A 21,493-nucleotide genomic window follows, 5' to 3' on the forward strand; every position below is an offset into this window, starting at 1 on the left:
GTAACAGTCACTTCTTCTAACTATTTGGATTTGCTTTCACAGGGGAGAACTTTTTTCTGAGGATGTATCAATGGTGTTGGTTGTGTAGGTTACTTTAGTTTTGATTCTGGATATGTATAGTAGTGTAGTCTCCATATGATTTCCTTGGCTGTAAACAGTGGTGTCTGTGATTTTCTTAGTGTCATATGGTGTGATTGTCAGTGGAGGTTGTGGCAAAGTTTTCCTGGGGATGAGGACACCAGGTGGACTTATCTGTGGGCCCCATCATTGGCAGAAGCTAGAAGCTAGCTAAGCATGCCTATCTTTTGTCCCCAGGACAATGTATGCTAGCACCAGTGTTAGCAGGTCTAGGTAGGCTGATTCTTGGGACTCCAGGCAGCTTGCTCAGGTGCTGGTAGTGGTGGTGGTGGTGGGCCAGGTGGGTAGGCATGTTCTCAGACCCCTGGGCAGCTGGCATGGGCAATAGCAGCAACAGTGGTGGGACAAACCTCTGGCTTCTATGCAGTTCATGCTGGTGTTGATGTTGGCTGCAACAGGTTGGACAGGCTTGGACACTCCCTAGGCCTGTGCAGGTGGCACTTGCAGGTGGTTGTCCACTGTGATGGTAGAGTCAGATTAGGTGGGCCTACTTTGAAGCTTCTAGGAGGAGTGTTCAGGTGCCAATAGTGGAAAACTGGGCTGGGTGGTCCTCAGACTCCTGGATGGCATACTTGAGCACTGGGGTAGTGCTGAGCCAGGTGGACCTGTTCTCAAGCCCCCTGGTGATGCATGCAGGGGCTGATCCCCAGGGCCAAGGCAGAATGTTTGCGTGGGGGTGACAATTGTTGCACTGCATATGGGGGAATACAAGATTGCTTTCAGTTGCAGCAACCATCTGTGGTGGGTGGGAGAATGCACTGTGCTCATGCTTTGTTCCTAGCCCCAGTGGCTGCTACAGGCAGAGGAGTTTGTTTTGGGGGTGCATGAAAATGTGTGGTGACTTTGCTGCTGGGGACAATGGGGCTTTGCCAATGACTCCCATGTCAGCCTTGGTGGCAGCAGCCAGCTGTGGTGGTGGCTGCAGGAGGGGAATATCAAAGAGGCTCCTGAGATATGGATAAGGAGGACTGTTGGGCCCCCAGGCAGGGTGCAGTCTGGAGGGCTGGGCTCTCAATAAGCCACCTTGATGTATAATTGCATAGGGCTCAGGGTTGAGTGAGACCCATTGTGAGCTCCCTCTTTGGAGCAATGCTTTTATGTGGTCTCCAGGCATTTCCCTAAATTAGTCTCAGGGACTATAATGGTCTAGGGGTTTTCCCATGGCTAGGTTGCAGGAGTTTGTGGTGGGATGTGGACTACTTGGGGTCTTTTACTTCCCCTGAAGAGGAGTCTCTTCAGGATTCCAGCCAATCCTGGTCAAGCAGGCTGCCTCGCCTCCCTCTCCTTCCTTGCTTTTGGTGTTTCCTGTCACTTATCTGTTGAATCCCAGTGTTCTCTCTTAGACTATCTATTCACAATATGATTATATACCCCCTATTTTGATTGTTCTTTGCAGAGGAGGTGAGTACCAGTGGCCTCTAGTCAGTCATCTTGAAGCCCCTCAATTTAGGAGCTTCTCTTTCTTTTATTATTTTTTTTAATTAACTTGGGGTTAAAATCAGCTTTACTAAACTTTGTGAGAATTAAGTAAGAAAATCAGATGCATATTTCATCATCTATGTCACAATACTATTGTAAATCTCGGGATGTGAGGGTATGTAAACTTTTGGATGGAGAAAGAAAGGAAGGAAAAGAAGTAGAAGAAAAAGAGCAATAAAGGTGAAATTGTTTGCATGTGTATGTTCCCCAAAAGAATTGACTTACGGAGTTCCCTTCATATCAAATGTGTCCAGCAGTGGGCAGGGGAAGCTTGAGAGTTATGGCAAACCACATCATTGGGTGGAAAAGCGTAAGTAATCTTCAATACATTATTCCACACAAATTGGTTAGCTTGCTCTTTAAAAGTGGTCGTGTCTGTAAAATGAGAACCAAATGGTTAGCCTGTACTGCTTACCACTCATCAGGATGGATTCAGAAATAAACTTAGCAGATCGTGAAAAGAAGGTGTCATAACCTATATTTATTAATATCCTAGAGTTAGCTAACTATATCAACTAAAAATAAAGGAGAAGATACATTAGCTCTAGTTTACCTGTCTCACAATGATTATTGTGCTTGGTAGAGTGATTGCATATTACAGTGTATCTCTAAGTCACACATACAGGTTACTAGTACCAAGATCACACCTCTTCTCTGTAGGCAACAAAGAGTTCAAATCTAATCTTGCGGTGTTCTTATATAGTTTCCTCTTGCTACTGTAACAAATTGTCATAAACTCAATTTCTTACAATAACAGAAATGTATTATCTTATAGTTCTGAAGTTCAGAAATTCAAATATGTCTCACTGGGCTAAAATCAAAGTTTCAACAGGAAACTCCAGGGGACAATTCATTTCCTTGCCTTTTCCTGCTTCCAGAGGTGGTCCATATTTCTTAGCTGTGGTCCCTTTCTCTGTCTTCAAAGCCAGCAAAGGCTGATCGAGTCTTTCTTATGCTATATCACTGACATAGACCCTTTTGACTCCTTCTTCCACATTAAAAACCCATGTGGTTACATTGGGCCCACTCAGATATTCCAGAATAATCTCCCTTCTTTAATATCAGCCAATTAGCAATTTAAATTTCATCTGCTACTTTAATTCCTTTTTACCACACAATATATAACATATGCAAGAGTTCCAAGGATTAAAACATTTATATCATTGGGAGTCTATTATCTTTCCAACCACAGTCCTGTATTCCTCTCTGGGTCTCAATGACTAATGCCTTAAAGCTTGTTCTGTCCCTTCTTGTCTCTTTTTGCAAAAAATGCAAATATAAGTAAGAGTGGTTCAAATAAGGTTTATCACAAAACATTATCCTATGCATTGAGAATAATCTAAAATTGTATTATTTTTCTTTTCAGCAATGGCAATGAAATACTTCTTGGTTTTAGTTGCTGCTATTGGATTCCTTCCTATTTGGGCCAGAAGAGTATGTAATGATTGTATATTTCATAATTACTTTCTATATAAAGATAAAAGCTAGCATTTTAACAGAACTCACCATGTTACAGCTCTGTTGTGAAGACACTACACACATTATTCACCTGGTTCTCACAATAGGCCTATTAGGCAAGTACTATTCTTAATATAAAATACCATATCATATAGGGGAGGACCACAGACTGGTCTGCCAAGGTCACATGACTAGCAAGTGGCAGGGCCTGAAATTTACTTAATTGGTATAGCTCCATGGGCCCATACCTATTTCATTACAGACTCTCTGAATAATACAAAAGAAGCTGAGAATGTAGGGGAGAAACTACTTCTTTACAACCTACCCATACATTTTCTATGAGTAAATGGGGGGGGAGCACAGTTGTTGTTTTTGTTCTCAGATAGGGTAAATATGTCATCATTATCCTGAATGAGCTATATAATTTGTATTTACAATAAGAATTTAACACATTAAAATGAAATATAAAATGGGAAGGTGCCAACAGCAAAGAGAGATATGAGGGGCTGTTAGCAATGGAATCAACATATAAGGCCTGAATCTCACTACTTATTAAAAACAAAACTTTAACAATCACAAAATAGAAATAAAATATTCAATGGTGTAGTAAGGAGTAGGTCACTAATATTTTATGATCAGCTAATAATATTCACCCTTAAATAACCTTAATAATGTGAATAAAATAATATACATTTTCATTTACCCAAAATATTTTATAACAAGCTGAAGTCAATAGCTTTGATATAGAAAATGAGTGATTTTTATATTTACATAGGCCAGGTAAGAGAAACCAAAAGTGATAGGCATTTAATGTTATTGGTGAAAGAGAATCCATATGCATTAGGCTGTTAGATATTAGTCTGGTGGGTTGGTGTTTGGATCCTATCATTTATACCTCTTCACTAAAGAGACACTAGGTAGTGCTCTTGTCCAATAGCCAATAATCCTCTAGTAATCTGGAATTACAGTATTGAAGAAGACTTTCCTTCCTTCCCTCTTATTCTCTGACCATTTTACTCCCCCAATGTGGAAGAGCGATTGTTATACTTCACATTAGGAAAAGCTAACCGGAAGTATAAGCACTATTCCAGAGGAACAAGAGAAAGGTGGACAGTACAAAACCTACATTTGCCTTCAAGACCTAGTGCTAGGCTGTCTAGGCCACTTGGCCCAAGTTCTTGGAGATAGCCTGGCCCAGGTTGCCATGTGAAAGGAGGAATCAGTATCACTAGTTAAAAACCCAGAGCAAAATGTAGATGCGTAGAACTCTCATTCAAGGAAACCAAAATCTGATCCATTTACTGACCAGGAATCCAAAAGAAAAGTGTTTACTTTCTACAGCAGAATTATGGGAATATTTGCATATATTCTATAAAGAGTTTTCTCATGAAATGAAGGCTTGAGAATTTCAAATTAAAATAAGAAGTTAAGACAAATTAAGCCCAAAATACAAATTTATTACATAAACTTTAACCATGAATCCCAATCAAAGTAAATAATAAGGTGTTCCAATTTTCCCAATAAAGATAATACTATGCTTTCTTTTTTCAGACTCCAGTGGAAAGCAAATAGACTACCAAATCTGAATCTTAATTTAAACTTCCTCCAGTGTCAATTTGCTGGGATATGAGGCATCTAATCAAAGCTAACTCACTTAGCTACTGAGATATATAGTTTTCCATGATAATCTGGCAGACATGACACAAAAACACCTTTGAAGGAAAGGCATAGGGAGTTATGATCAGGTAATAGGCAGGCCCGACCTTGTCTGAGGTCATTAGAGACGTCTCCAAGGACATGGGAGACCTGAGATCTGACGAATAAGTCAGCCTTGCATGCTGAAAGGGTGTACTACCAGAGGTACAGACCCGGGCAAATAATGCAAGACAGGATAGAATGGGAACACTGGAAATAACAAAAAGAAAATCAGTGTGACTACAGCATCTTAAACAGAGGCTGAGAAATAAGCATGGCCTTCAAAGGCCTTGTTCAAGATTTAATTCATCTTCCGCAGTTCAAACTGTGGAAGACTTTTAACAGGAGAGTGACTTTATTGTGTCTATGTTTTGAAATTTTTACTCTGGTTGATGTCTCCAGAATGGATTAGGAAAGAATGGATTGGGGATGGGGAGAGAGAATATCGAGATAATAAAGCATTAGTGGATTCTGGAAAGCCAGCAAAAAGGCCAGGAAGGAGCCACAGTCAGTCCAGGTAAAGGAAGAGAAATCTGAGAGGAAAGAGTAAAATGAAGAGAGTGTGTTGTCCCTGACAGCAAGACAATTTCTATCCTGAAAGCCTAGTCAAAGGAGCCATCTGCCAATAGACCAGGTAGGATAAAGTTATTAAAACAACATTGGATATACAACTTGAGTTTGCCAGAGACCTTACTGGAAGTTGTTACAATGTGTAGTTTCTCAGCCTCAGCACTACTGAGATTTTGTATGGGATAATTCTTTGTTGGTGCATGCTGTCCTGGGCCTTGTGGGAATTTAGCAACAACACTCCTGGCCTCTTTTCACAATAGCACCATCCCCTCACCAAGCCCATGGTGACAACCAAAAATCTCTCCAGACATTGCCTAATGCCTAAGGAAGGGAGAGGTCACCTGACACAGAACCACTGTTTTAGTGTAATGATAGAGGAAAGGTGAACGCAAAATTGTATTACTTAAAGGGTGGGCAATTGTGGACAGCCAGGATTGACAACATGCTCCAGAATTTTGATAGGATAGAAGAATAGAGAGAGAGAACAATAGTTGTTCTCTCTAGTTGATAGATAGTTGAATGGGTAAGTGAGGTAAATGAAGAAATGTCTGTTTCTTTGAAGGGACAAGCATGCTCATGTAACACACCTTTGAGAAGAGCCAAGGAAAGTGGTTGAAAATAAACAAAATGAAAAGAAAATAAATAACGTGAAATTTTGAGAAAGGTGGAAGAGCATGGACTAAAATAACACTGATGGAGAATTGAGCCTTAGAAAGTATGACCCATTCTCTAGTACTACAGAAAAGGAGGAAAGACAGGGGGCAGATACAGGTAGATTGGTGGACTGGGTGAAAGAGTTGAAGCAGCTGGCCTCTGATGGCTTCTTATTACTGAAGGAAGTAGGTGTTTCACAATCTCCTGAAAGAAGCTAGTTGTGAATAGGGGAGAATGCAAACATTCTATAATAATGTGGAGAAAGAGTGACTTAACCAGAAAATTGATTAGAATTGATGAGCATAATTAAGGGACAATTTGAGGATCAGTCATATTGACTTGGGGTGATACTAATATTCATCATTTCGTGTGATATTTTTCTGGCAATGCTCAGCCCACAATGCAGGGGCTTGTTAGCCTCATCCAAAGTTGGAGTATTCCTAAATGAATATTTCTAGGTGAGGGTGTACAAATAAAAGAATTAGTATTTTAGGAAGAGAGTTACTGAAATTAGAGAACATGGGTAGAGAAGAAAGACAAGACAAGAGAAGGCTAACAGAGAAAATGCAGAATGAGGTAGAAGGCAAGATTATATTGAATAGTCAGAGTGGTTGTCCTTAGCAACTTGGAAAGACAGGAAATTCTGGTCAGGCAGGAAAATGCTTAACCAGGTGATTTGAAAGGTGCAGTGTCTGGGAAAGATCATGAGATATAGGGGGTGTCCAACCAATCGGGAGCTCAAGAGAATTGGAGGAGAAATTTAAAGGAGGAAGATTTCAAGAGCCTAAGACATCAGAGGGTTGGAGTCATCTATGCGGATGTTAAAGTCCCTCGAGGTGACTGCAGAATTTTGGGTAGACGGGATGACTTTATGTTGGGAGACCCAGTTTCCACGAATGAGAGGAAGTGAGAAGAAAAATCATTATAGGATGTTAAATGAATGTTCGGGGATGAGCTGGTGAGGCAAATGTCGTGAGTTTCACTGGAGCAAGGGTTTTTAGAGGAGCAATGAGAGTTATAATCTGGAAATCATATGTGGAACCTTGTGAGTCCTCAGCCTCTTCTCAAGTCCAAATCAGAGCTACTTGCAACGTCAGAATAAAATGGTACCACATAAGTATGTCCACAGAGGCAGTCTCTAGAGAGATCTTCTGAAACTCTATATTTATGTCCCATCCCTACACCTTAAAACTGCCGATATAAAATGAATGACAAAAACTATTTCTATATTTGAGCAAGATATGGTGCTGGATCCTAGCCATTCATAAATTGTTTGGTTACCTCATGTGGAAATTGAGGAAGAAAGAGACATCACTAAAATTATATTAATAGTATATTAGTTTTGCCACATTTTTTTAAAAAAGCATCAAGTATATGAGATATATCACACACACAGAAAAGATGCTCTTCATAGCAAATTAATGCTAACTTAATATATAACTTAATATATTTTGGCCATAAATTTTTTCTGGTGAGTTGCAGGATAAAAGATAAATAAGTGAAATGAACTGTCTCCAATTCTAGATTGTAGGCTGAGTTTGAATTCTATTTTATACTTTCTCACTCATACACTTGCAAACATTGATGCTTTTTCATATGAACAGGAAAATGATACAGAATCTGATTTAATAACAATTGAGTCTTTGTACTCAATAAAGGATCTCTTAGTTTGGGTTCTCCGGGGCAGATACTATCAGACAAGGATTCAAGTGCAAGTGGCTTATGAGGGAGGCAAAGAGAACACTTGTTGAGGGGTGGAGGACGTGGAAGAGAAGTCCATCAGTAAAAGGTATGATTTCAAGACATCTCCCACTACGGTCCTTATTGTCCAATAAAAAGTCCTTTAATGCGGTCCAAAGTATATATCATAAATTTGAAAAACCGTAGTCACCAGGACACTGTTTTGAAGACTACTGTACTGTCAGCCTGACATTCAGAAATCCTCAAAACCAGAACTGGAGAAATGGAATCTAAAATACTGAGATACCCTACATTCAAAAATGCGGTAGATCAGTTTATTCAATATAAATATAAACTGTAAATTCTCATTGCCTATAGGTCTGCAAATACATATGTGACAAATTCCACTTAAAAGAAGGAACACTAATTAATATTTTTCTGGTAACAGGCAAAACCACCTAAAATCCTGTTTTACGAACTTGTCACTGAACTGGCAGCTGTACGAGAAGAAATCGTTAACACACACAACACCCTTAGGAGAGGAGTGATTCCACCAGCCAGCAACATGCTGAAGATGGTAAGGTCAAACCACAGCAACACCAGTGATCGCAATCATTGTAATGGGGTTCACTGAGTTTTTATTAAGTCCTATGCACTTTCCATGTACTAAACGTTTGATCTTCACAACCCACTTATGATATAGTGGAGGAAGCAGAGACCCAGAGGAGGTTAAGTAACTTTCCCACAATCATACAGTTAATCAACGACAGAGCAATGATCCCACCCTAACAGGTTTAGCTTCATTCTTATGTACCATAGGACAGAGCTTCTCAAACTTCAGTGTGCTTAAGAAGCACTTGAGGAACTTGGTAAAGCACAGTTTCCTGGACTCCATTCTCTGATATCTCAATACAGGAAGTCTGACTTGGGACCCCACAAACTCCCAGGTGATGCTGCTAGACCGTATAGCAAATGTTGATTAACAAGTTCCCCGGGTATTTCGTAGCTGTCTTCATTGGGCAATAGCCCAGAGGCTAAAACACTCTTCTGAGGACCAAGATCCCAGATATTTAACTAGTTGAGGTGGCCATGTAAATACATGCCAGCAAGTCTACTCCCCAGTTTTGTTGCATCCTCATAAAGCTTAGAGAAATTATCTTTCCACTATGAACTTGGTGAGTTCTGCTACAACAAATTTAGGAAAGTATCAGATGTAGGAAGTGATTAACCTCACATTTACCATCCAGCAGCATCACTCAGGTTTATAGTCTATATAGACAACCTTAGCCTGCTTCCTTGAACCCTGGACTGGCCTAGAGAAAGAAGGGTTAGAAATAGTGCAGGCTCTGGAGGGTGATTCTATGGACAACTTCCTCATGCAAATGGCATAGGGAAGGGAGCAAGTAAATAGAAGGATTTTGAAATATTTATCCTGGTCATCTTAGCATGCAAAATGTTATTTGAACAAAACAATAAAAATCAACAGCTATCATAGACATTCTTATGTTGTAAGAGTTATAGCTAACATGTATATAGTGCTTCTTATTGACAGACAATCTTCTAGTAACTTGTTACATTAACTCATTAATTCCCCCAATACAATCATCTCCATTTTACAGATTATGAGCCTCAGGGAAACTAAGTAGCTTATTCAAAATCCTAAGTGCTGGAGCCCAGATTCAATTGCAAGTGGACCAGCTCCGAGGATCCTGTTCTCAATATCACTTACCTCCCTTAGGAAAAACAGGCTCCAAACTCTTTGCTTGCTAGAAGAAAGTACGTGTGGCCAAGAGATACAAAAGAGGTTGAAGAAAAATGAAAAATATAGCTTTAGAGTTCAGAGACCTTATTACAGGTGAAAGACAAATACAAAGGAAACATTGGGAAATAATATGAGAATGCATATATTCAAGAGCCAAGGTACAAAGTTATGAAATATCAGCAAGATAGTAACGTAAATGGATCAGTAAAACTGAGTAGTATTTCAAAGGAAACATGAAGGTTGAATTGTTCCTATAGGATATGTATAGGTTTGAACTGAAAGAATTAGCAGCAGCACCTTTAAGGAACAACAATAGGACTGAAAAGCTAAACACAACTACCAACAGAGATTTTGTAAAAAATTTTTTAAAAAAAGCATGTGTACATAAGATTAAGACCTGATTGGGTAGAGCCTCTTGTTAAGCTTTGGGACGGCAGCCATGAATACTCATTTGTAGTTTTAATTTTGGATATATCACAGAGAAGGGGGACCTTACCAACATTAATCAGAGGTAATGTCCTAGGCAGCTTCTTCAAAGTGGTCTGAACTGCAGAATGAAAATGCGTGTTGCAGGTAAATTCTCTTTATAAGAGAAGCAAACTCCAGGGTAGACATTAGCAGCCAGGATGTTTATGGAGGAACAATCTCCAGATTTACACCTACCTGTGGAGGTAAGGAGAGAAGCAGGGAGAAATTGGTCTGTGTTGTACTCACAGCAGAAGCCTCTGCTTAACCCATGGGAAGGCTATAACACTAGAAAAGCTTTTCTGAGTTGTCCTGAACTACAGAAAGAGGGCCTGGCATTTATATCTACCAGTTCTTAAATGTAGGCTGCCCCAGTGAAGGGAGTAATCCCATGGATGATGGCAATTTTCAGAGAGGGCAGACAGTAGAGCTATCTCCGGTGGGGACTTCCAGCTGCTAGGGAAATAAATTGTTCAGTGTACATAGGTACCTGGATGGTCCATCAAAGCATTCACTATAAGCATTTAGCTGTGATTCAACCTGATAAATTCCAGTTCTAAGCATCTAGTCATTTGATCATAACAGGCAAATTTTCTTTACTAGTGAGCATGATAGCATTTCCCCCTGCCTGGAAATCCTACACCCTGACAGTTGTGTTGTTGGTCTCTGCCCCTTCAGTTAGACTCATCCATGAATAAAATACATCTTTTCTTGAATAAAACAGCCAAAACCTGCAAAACCACGTTTTTACTCATTGCTAGGCTGACATTTAATTCATCTCATGGTTTAGTAAATTCATTAACCTGAAGGGTAAATCTAGACAACTACCACAAGATGGCAGCATATACACGTAATAGTTAAATTTCATTTCATGCCCAGGAGAATATTGAAAATCTGAGTGTCTCCAAACATTCTAAAGAGTAGCTAAAAGATTTGCATAAAAGCATGTAGTAAAAACAAACTCTACAACTTTTATTGCTAATGTGGTATATGTAGATATAAGAACAGCCTTTTAAGTGGATGTAAACACCGTGATGATGATGAAGTATTTGGGAAAGACCCTTTGTCACAAGAGTATCGTACAGAATTTTCCCCTTTCATCTTTCTTAGAGAACAGATGTTCCTGAGTCGTACCCAACAAAATGCTTCAACTCTTTAATATTGAGAGTAAAGAACACAGACTCTGAAGCCAGAGACTAACTGGATTCAAATTCTTTTTGTCATTTATTGGTAGTGTGGTCCTTAAGTTATTTAAAATCTTTATGACTCAGTCACCTTATTTGCAAATGGTAATAATAATAGCATTTCCCCCCTAAAGTTGTTGTGGGGTTAAGTGACAGAAAATACCTACAGAATTGGTGACAGATTCTGGCATGTGGTGTTAGCTCTTATTAGTATTCATACTTTCAGACGGAAATGTGTGACTGTACTTGCTTCTCATCACAGCGATCATTTATTTCTTGAGCATAAAGCATAAGATTTAGGAGATCATAGATTGTTTTGCGTGGATTATCCCATTAAACTTTTTCAACAAATCTTTGGGTATGAATTACAGGTCAGCTTTTACAGATGCAGAAACTGAGATTCAAAGAGGCAAAGTAGCATGTCTGAGTTAAAACCACTAATAAATTACTGGTCTGTTTTACTGGAAGCATTTACTTAAAATCTTTTTTTATCCTGCCCTAATTTCATTTTGCCTTTATTTGAAGATATTCATTAAAGGGGGTACAAGTGTTTTTGTTACAAAGATACCTTGTACTAATATTCTGCTTAAGTCAGGGCTTTTGGTATTCCTGTTACTAGAATATCATTCACCTACCCAATAGATAAGTTTGTATCCCACATCCACCTTCCCAACCTCCCCCTTTCTTGGTTTCTTATGTCCTTTCTACTGCTTTGTGTCTGTGTGTACCCATCATTTAGTTCCCACTTATTGGTGAGAACATATAGTTTTTGGTTTTCCATTCCTGAGATACTTCACCTAGGATAATGGTCTCCAATACCATCTAAGTTGCTGCAAATGGCATCATTTCATTCCTTTTTATGGATGAGTAGTATTCCATAGTATATCTATACCACATTTTCTTTATCCACTCATGAATTGATGGGTACTTAGGCTGATTCCACATCTTTGAAATTGTGAATTGTGCTGCAATAAACATTAGAAGGCAGGTGTCTTTTTGAAGAAATGACTTCTTTTCCGTTGGGGCAGATGCCATTTACTTAAATTTCTTACTACATCTGGGATAGAAGCTACATCTAAACATCATTATTGAATTTTGAATTTGTGATTCTGAGGTTCAATACAATGAATTGAAATTTTTGTCTTTCTCTTCCTATCAGAATATTTAAGAATAATCTCATTTTGTAATTTTTTAGTTTACACAATTGAAGATATCACAAGTATGGATTTTTAGAAACAATAGAATTTTATCATGGAAATGTTACTTAGATCATGTGCTTTTTTTTTCTTTTCACTGTAGAATTGGAGTGAAGGGGCTGCACAAAATGCCAGAGCTGTTTCGACATATTGTGATATAGTTGAGAGCAACCCAGTTGAGAGGAGAATTGGAAGTAAGTATATGTCTATATGAACCACCTTTGTACTAAAAACAATATGTAAAACAAAATATTGTTAAGTAACCTGGCAAGAATAAGTTAAGTCATCCAGTTTTTATTTGTACTTGCTCATACATGGCAGTAAACTGTGGCCTATTATTATTAAAGTTTAAAATTTGGGTATTCAAAATTTCAGATCCCAAATTCTAACCATTAGGAGAAAAGAATCAAAGCTCTCAGTATTGCAGAAGAGTTGAGGGCAGCTAGAGACCTAGAAGGTTTCCATTCTACGTTGGTACCTCAGGTACCCACAATTTGGAATACTAGTACAGTTGAGAAGTGAATATACGCAATTCTGTTGAGCTGCATATAAAACAATCTGAGATAGTAAAAAATGAGCCTATTTTAAGGCATATGAATTAGGTAATTTACTGCTGTTTTCAAAAAAAAAACTGTTAAAACTTCCTACACAGTACACATTAATAACATTTATGAGAACTATTTTTTATTAAAAATAATTAAAAAGTAGTAGTGTAACTTTCGTATCTACAGATCATTGGGACTCTTAGCCCAATGCTCTTGAAAAGTGAATTAGCAACATAGGTCCTCTCTGCTCCAGGGAAAGGCAGATCACTCCTAAACACCCCTGTTCTACCAAGAGCCCACTCCATTAACGAATGGCTAAATAAACAAATGTTTCAAGGTCATTGCGTAATGAATACTCGTGTGTGGCTGCTTTTAATCATGGACCCTGTTACAACTCCTATGCTTCTCTGAATTTGGTGTCACTTATCTCCATCAGCTTGGAAGAGCCAGAGACTGGAATGTTGGTTGATCTGATTTCAAGGCTTGTTTATTATCTCCTATTGCCAAATTCTCACTAAACTTGAGCACCACAGGCTCATTAATCAATGAGAAAGAAGACTCTTAGTAGGGTAACAACTGTGTTTACCTGTTCTTATAAGATGTTACCAAGACGAGCAAGTGAACCATTATGTGAAATAAAGGTGAAGAAAGTCTTCTCGCATAATGTTTCCAATTTGTTAAGAGTATCAGCCCTATCTCCTCCTTTCAGGTACCTTTTGCGGGGAAAATATGCATATGACAACTCAAGCTGTTTCATGGTCACACGTAATTAGAACCTGGTACAATGAGTCTAAATATTTCAAATATGGTCAATGGACATCAACGGATGATGACAAGGCTACTGACCATTACACTCAGGTAACCTGTGCAACTGCAAATACACACATTGGTCAAGAAACCATAAACTTGTGTGGGGAATGAGTGAGAAACAACTGCAAAGCATTCTACCTGCTTATTGCAATCTTTACTCAACCTGGGGAGCTCCTCTTATAATTTGGAGCAAAAGGAAGTGTGATTCCCTCAAAATATGGCTTAGAGAACCTTTACAGACTGCTAAGTACTGGCCAGCCAAGAAGTGATAAAGATGGAATTTAAATCAGGGTCATTTTGCCTCAAAAGCCAACTCAGTACTGTACACTATGCCTGCTTTCTGGCCAATAAAAAAAGTTCCTTCCATGCTTTGATTTTTATATAAACACCAAGCAGCCTTCATCACATTGACTGATTCTCCACATAGGTTGGAGGAGAAAGAGAGAATGAGCTAGAGTTGATGATGGCTGTCATGTTTCTTAGTAAAAATTCATAAGTAAAATTTCTAGTTCTAAAAAGAATGAGCAATGGATGGTTGACATAGGGTTCTGATTATCCCTAAATATATCAGATAATATGATCTGAGAAACGAATCTCATGCATAACCACGACCAGCCCATGTACAGAATGGCAGCATTGAAGGCCCTTTTGAAGATCAGCCTGTTCATTGTAAAATGATCAATATCACTTCCTTGTTACCTATTCTCTCTCTTTATCCATCTCTCATATCCCAGAGAAAACAAATATTGGGATTGTTTTTTTTAGTTAGGAAGTACATCCTGAAGCCCAGCATATTCCCAAAGAAAACTAATTTAGCTGACTATATATATAGAGAGAGAAAATGCCGATTATCAAGTCACCCTGTCCTGTCAACCTGACTTGATGTTCTTCACCTGGTTTCCATTCTTTGCAGCCGTTATGTGCATGGGTATGTTACCTAGATATGTGGGATCCTTCCTGTTTCTGTGACTTCTTATTAAGCTATGCCTCAAATAGATATAAAAGCAAACATGTCTACTTTTAGTTGTGGATAAAAATATTGATATTGTGGTTATTTGGTGATATATCAAATATGTAACAAAATAACTCTTTATCTTTGCAGATTGTTTGGGCCACTTCTTATCTCGTGGGCTGTGGCATTACATCATGCCGCAAAGGAGGGTTGCCTCGGTATATCTACGTTTGTCACTATTGTCATGAGTATGTATTACTAGTTTCTCACAACTTTTGAAAATATAACCCCATACAGTAACCTAATCTAGTTTTGTAAACATTATTTTTAAAAATCAAATATTTTTTCAGAATGACTTACCAGCAGTCTTCCTGTATACCATTGATTTTTCATATTGCTATTACATAAAGGAAACAAATTCTTAAGCAAATAAACAAGGATATTTTGAGCTAGCTCAAGCAAACAATCAAAGATATTTCAACACAACAAAAATATTTTTAGAACACAAGGGTAGAAATGCCATGGAGTCTTAGGAAGGGAACACATAGAAAAAGCCTAATGTTTTGCCCTGTAGTTAGCTTTCTAGTTCAAACACTGAAATATGTCTCTCTTTAGAAACTAAATTTACATGTTGTAGATTCTATCACAGTTAATACTCACAAATCCTAGAAAAGGTAATCTGATTGTTTCAGTGAGGGTCAGATGTGCTCACTCATCCCATCAGCTGTGGTTATAAAGCAAGACCACACAAGACAAGGATGACTGCAAGGCCCACTTGTGTGGCTTAAGTGGTGATTATCAGGCGATTATCCTGCTCTGAAAACAGAGCCCCCTGATATTTGACCACACATGCCAGTTTCTTATCACTTCTGCTGATGAAAGTTGATGTCCGGTCTCTACATGTCTCTTTCAGCTACATGTATTTTCTAGGTTCACACATAAGCCTTTCCTCCATAATATGAGCTCCAAGAATGGTGTGTAACCACTGCTTCCCACGTATGTAGCACAATGAAAGATGTTCAGTCTGAATCAATGAACATAACTGATTTGATAACTACCACACTTATATTTTAAATGGGGCCTCCAAATATCACAATATATTCCCTAGAATATAATATATTCATATAACTCTATATGAGCTATTATCTGGTCTTACTATGTCTTGCTTTCAATAGCTAAAATTTGTTGGCATTTTATCTACGGAATATGTGCTGAAGACAATAAGATCTCTTGGTAGCTACAACACATCATTTGCACGACGTCTTTGCAGGGGTTGGTGATTTGTGGTGAACTCCAAATGATGCAAAAAAAGAAAAGTACATGAACAGCTGTGATAGGGGAATTTTCTTGGTTGAAGCTTAGTCCAAGTCTCTTTGACTAAATTCCTTCCTAAATTTAGTAATAACTTTCTTTTATAAAGTGAAATTTTAATGGTTCAGATATCGAAGAAACAAACATCAGACAAAAAGCTTTTTAGACCAGAACATTTACTTTCTTTCTAAAATTACGTTAATTCAGAAGCAGATATTGTATTATCTACACACTGTTTTTAAACATCTGCAGGTTCAGAATTGCCTTTTCTAAGATTCCAAATTAGCCCAGAATTGAAGATTCTCATCTGCTTTCTCTTTTCCTCACTCCAACACTTTAGGTTCATTCATGGGGATGTATTTTCCTTTTTTATACACACCATGTGTTTTGACAAAAAGACATTAACAGGTATCAGGTTTCTCCCGACATAGTACAAGATGGAATTAGAACATCTCCAATTTGCCTCGCTTAAAATTTTTCTCTTAACACTGATGAAAGCCATGCCCTTCTACACGATGGCTTACCAAGTTCTTATTTGATATTAATTAGTCATTACTAGGTATTAATTAGGCATTACTAGGTATTAATAGGGAATATTGTTCTGTTGGAATTGACTCTACAGTCCTTTTGCTTGTTAGGATTTGACTATCCAAAGGTTCCAAGTACTGTTAGCTCTTCTTGATTGTCCAAAGAGACATACATTTACATTGCCTGAAAAATATTTTTATGACACCCGTATTTGCTGATTATACATACTAAAAAAAAATCATTTCTGTAAATCTAGAAATCTTGCACCCATCTTAAAAATTATTATTGGTTCTTTATGAGAATGTTTACACAATTTGTTTTTAAAATTGATTGTACGCAGTGAGTAAAACTTTATATTCATTTTCCAAAGACGGATTTTATTAGATCATTTTTTTTCCTTCTTTAAGGGGAAACGATCCTGACACAAAGAATCGACCTTATAAGACAGGCACCATATGTGGAGACTGTCCAAATGACTGTGAAGATAAACTTTGTAGTAAGTTTTACAAATTCAGTTTGCTTTAAAGTAACGCATTGATCTGGAACCATGCGTCCCTTTAATTAAGCACTGAACAATGATGCACTTTCCTATAACTTTCATCTCAATCTTACCACAGAAAATATCAACATTATTTTTGTTTGTCCCTCCCCCAGCCCCAGAGTAACCAAAGAAGACCGTTGATTGAACCTATGTCAGTGGACATTAGAAAGTCTAGGTCTGAGAATTTGAGTTCTCACTCAAAACATTAAAATATTTAATTAGAGTCAACTTGGATAAAATGTTAATGCAAGTGTAGATTTTTCTCTGCTCTCTAAAATGTTTCTAGGGCTCCCTTCTTGCAGCCCGTAAGTTACACACATTGCTCTCAGTTTACCAGTGTCCTCAGATTGCCTGCTGCTCGGTGACCCTGGTTGCCTGATCACTTCTCAGGGCATGAAGTTTTTGTACTGAATGATCCTTATCCTACTCTGTTTCTTCTGGAACTGCTAAAAAGTCAGCTGATGCTCACAGCATCTCTTATAGCCCTCCCTTTTATTTCTCAAGTGAGTCTTACCTAAAGTGAAGTATTAACCAAATGAGTGCCATTTACATGTTAATTCCCTTAGACGGTAAAATTTCCTTTTTTTTTTTTTTTTTTTTTTTTTTTTAGAGCCTCTCTGCAAACATTTCTTAATCCCTGGGGATATTGTTGATTAAGTTAAATTTCATAAATCTGTGGAGAGATAATAAACCCGAGAAAAATATCCTGCAACCTCAACCTTGGAAGGCCAGAAAATTTACTTTCCTTCACCTTACCAGGTCATTCTATTTGTTTTAAAGTAAGGGAAATGGATTCTTTTTCCTCTTCTTTTTCTTTCTCTCATTTCTTCTTCTGTTTTTTTCTTTTACTCTCTCTCTCTCTCTCTCTCTCTCTCTCTTTCTCTCTCATTTTCATTTTCTTCTCTCTCCTCCCCCTCTCCATTTCTCTCCCAACTTTGTTTACTCCATGTCTGAAAAGAATCAACTAATTACCTATGCCTTAGGGGAGGGAGGGATGATGAGCAAGTCAACTTTTTAAATTCTAGAAGAGAAAAGCAATGTATGCAGTGGTATGAAAACTGTAATAGAAGTAGAAGGAAAGTAGGAAAGAGAGAAATATTATTCAAGAAGATTAAACCTATGACAAGGAGGTATATTTCACAAGCCCTTTATTCCCCAATAAATGCACGAGAAGATGAGAGATAAAGAAATATACAAACTTAAGAATGGGATATATTGGGCAAAAACGATGCTGAAACGTAAGAATATGCAGGTTTAATCCATTTTATGTATTTCAAATAAACTTTATGAAAACAACACTTCTTGTTTATATTGGGAAATTATATAAGTTAAAAATAAAAGAAAAAATGAACTAAAACACCACTCAGACTCAAAGAAAAACCATGTTATTATAGAAGGAAAAAATATCCACTGTTATCATACTTCCTCAGAATACTATAAAACAGAATACATTGGGATAACAATGGGCAAATGATTTTAAAAAATAGTAGTAATAACCTTGGCAAATTATCGATCATGAGAAAAAGAAGCAGAAATACACTATCAATTGCTCATGCAGTAGTATAACTGTTAGGGACCGACCTTCCACAGCCCCACCGGACAGAAAAGCAGAGACATTGAGGATGCAATCACACAGAGGAGGTTTATTTTCTGGCTAGCCAGAGTCCAAGCCCCAGAGCACCAACGCAGTGGCCACTCTCACAGGCAGGGACCCCGACCGGAACAACGGCATGCCTTTTATCCCCATGGTGCACAAGCTGCGCACAAGCTGACTACGCATGGATCATGTGTTGTCCTTTAAAATGATTGGTTGCCCACTATTGCCTTTTGAAATAATTGGCGGGTTGGTTGCCCTCTATTGCCTGATGGGCCAGTCGCCCGTGCTTCAATGACCTCATCCCATAATTCCCCTTACAGCGGTGTAGCAAGCAAGCAATGACCAGAAGCAAAGGTTTGCGGTTAGCTCACTGCCCCACCCAAGTAAATTCCCGACAATTGGAAGAATTTCTCTGCCCTTCCTCTGTCCTACAAATTCCTCTGCCCTACATAACATCCACACTCTGTCTCCTGTTTTACCTTGATAAATCTACTATAGTCATTCTCCAGGTTACTGAAAGGTAAGCCAGTTTAATAATTTAGAAATGGGAAAACATATTGCATAGAAGGATATTGATGAAAATAATAAAGAGTACAACATAAATGTAAATGTAAAATGTATAAGACTGTTATAAACTTAATACAATGACTAGACTAGACTTTATAATTGAAAGAGAAGAGATATAATGGAAAGAGTTAAATTGACCATGTAATTACCAAGATTTAAGACTCAAGAGTACATACTGAATTAAGGAAATTTTAAAGGGAGAGAAGTAAGTTATAGTTATACTTGCCTTCATATATTAAAAAAAAAAGATCCATTCGTTAGTTTCTATAGAGAAATTCAAGTTAAAGAATGTTTTGGTAAGTTTTTAATAGCCATGACCATAATTTTAAAATATTAGGTATCTTCATACTGATTAGAGAATTTTGTGTGTATTTCTCATGTGTACGTACCTGAATATAGGTATGTGCGTGCTCCTGGGATAGACTAAGGTGAAGCAAATCACTATAATGTTGACTGAGATGACCTCTTGGTGGAGAGATTATATGCCTATGCTATATGTGCTTTTGATTCAATTTTTACTCTGGTTATATATTATTTCAAATAGTCCAAAGCAGATCTTCAATCATTAAATGATACAGCATTAGATGCTTAGGCTAAAAAATGAATGAAACTTTTAACATTTTATTTTATATTGCTAATGGCATTGAGGCTTTCAAAATGACAGTGTAATTGAAACAATGATTCACCTCCAGTCTGCTTAGATTGGATTTAAAAATTGTGATAAAAAACATGTTTTATAGGAAGACAAGAATATTATGTTTTTCTTTTAATACATGATCTCAACTCATCACCAGTTTTACTTTCAGGTTTAGTTCACTCATATTAATAAGATTTAATTAGCTATTTTTAATCAAATTTTTCTTTACGTCTTTCAGAAAATGGTCTCTTTCCTGTGAATGTGGTTTTTTTTTAAGACAATGTTGTGTAACTGTACTGTTTTCTTTTTCAGCTAACCCCTGCATCTACTATGATGAATATGCCCACTGTGAGCAACAAGTAAGAGGTTTTGGATGCAACCACGTATCAACTAAGCTATTCTGCCAAGCTACTTGTCTGTGTAAAACTGAGATAAGATAACCCTTTGTCGTGTGCAACTGTACTGTGCTGTGAAGATGAGGAGATGCCTGCTGGGCCACATCTTCTACCAACTTACTTCACTATCTTCTGCTGAATTTCATCTGATTTTAACTATGCTCAAGATCCTAACTTCTGTCCCAATATATCCTGAAATATATAAGTTTAAAACACAGTTTTAAACTTCCTCAGTGCTGGAATAAAAGCTCGATTTCAACATCAGTCTCAAGTTTAAGTTCTTAGGTTGACATAATTCAACTGATGGCATAACTGGGCCCTCAACAGCACTTTGTGCTGTAGTAGAGTCATCTCTAGTTGAACTCCCACCTCTGCTTTCCCCAAGTCTCCAAACACCTGATGTTTGGCTTCCCTGCACAGCTAATATCCAGTAATAATTCTTAACTTTTTATTTTTACTTCTACTTTAAATCAATCATTAAAAAGAATCCACAAAGCAAACCAAGAGTCCAGTGTCAACTCGGAAGGTCAATATTACTTAATCGGAAGTGGTTTAAATGTCTCATTGTTTCATTACCACATTTATATGCACATTTGTGAAGCAGGAAAAAAAAAAAAAAAACGTGTACCATTAATTTAACAAAATCTGTATACAGCACTGATTACATACAAGATATGTGTATTTATAGAGAGAGAATATTGTCTCATTTATTGCAAAGAAATCATAAAAGATATATGAGAAACATAGCATGAAGTGAGAAATAAATAAGTCCCTAAAGACATACAGGTAAGATATTATTAGTGCCAGATATGCATAATTGCTTCTGTTTAGAGATTCAGGGAAGCCTCAAAGGTAGCATGAGGATTATTATTTGAGCAAAAAGGGTTGGAAAGGTTGTGATTATTTCAAGACAACAAAACAGCACAGGTAAAAGGCCTGCTAAATTAAAATGCATTGAAGCCTTAGAGAACATCGAAGGGTCTGATGTGGGCAAAGTGAAGGCTATAAATATTTGCTCGAATTTTAATATTTTGAGATTAAATTGATACTGGTTCTACCTACTTTTATATTTCTTTACCCATTTGAATACAACATTCAGGAAAAAAAAAAATGAATATGTGCTTTCCCAAAGTAAGCCATGCCTCTCACCCCATCTGTGTCATACAGTGGCACTTTGTCCCAGTTGCAAAAATTCTGTGAGGCTCCAAGAAAAAAAAAAGGCATTTTGAGAATGATGCCCTTTTGACATGATCCATGCCTTTCTATCTAGATCCATGAACATCGATCTCGTGTAAATGCTTCAGAACAATTCTCGGTTCTTATTTAGTC

General features: G+C 37.6%; 1 protein-coding gene across 1 annotated transcript in view; it reads left to right on the forward strand.

Moving 5' to 3' along the window:
- Positions 1-20,209, forward strand: part of CRISP1 (cysteine rich secretory protein 1) — a 33,814-nt gene extending 13,605 nt beyond the window's left edge. The window contains exons 2-9 of the mRNA XM_076003582.1: positions 5,173-5,287; positions 6,074-6,179; positions 8,123-8,251; positions 12,385-12,475; positions 13,536-13,684; positions 14,739-14,836; positions 16,835-16,923; positions 20,082-20,209. Of these exons, the coding sequence (XP_075859697.1) occupies positions 5,173-5,287; positions 6,074-6,179; positions 8,123-8,251; positions 12,385-12,475; positions 13,536-13,684; positions 14,739-14,836; positions 16,835-16,923; positions 20,082-20,209 (905 nt within the window). The remainder of the gene's footprint in view (positions 1-5,172; positions 5,288-6,073; positions 6,180-8,122; positions 8,252-12,384; positions 12,476-13,535; positions 13,685-14,738; positions 14,837-16,834; positions 16,924-20,081) is intronic.
- The last annotated feature ends 1,284 nt before the right edge of the window (positions 20,210-21,493 follow it).

This window comes from Microcebus murinus, chromosome 5 (genome assembly GCF_040939455.1).
Source record: "Microcebus murinus isolate Inina chromosome 5, M.murinus_Inina_mat1.0, whole genome shotgun sequence".
NCBI classification, from domain to species: domain Eukaryota; kingdom Metazoa; phylum Chordata; class Mammalia; order Primates; family Cheirogaleidae; genus Microcebus; species Microcebus murinus.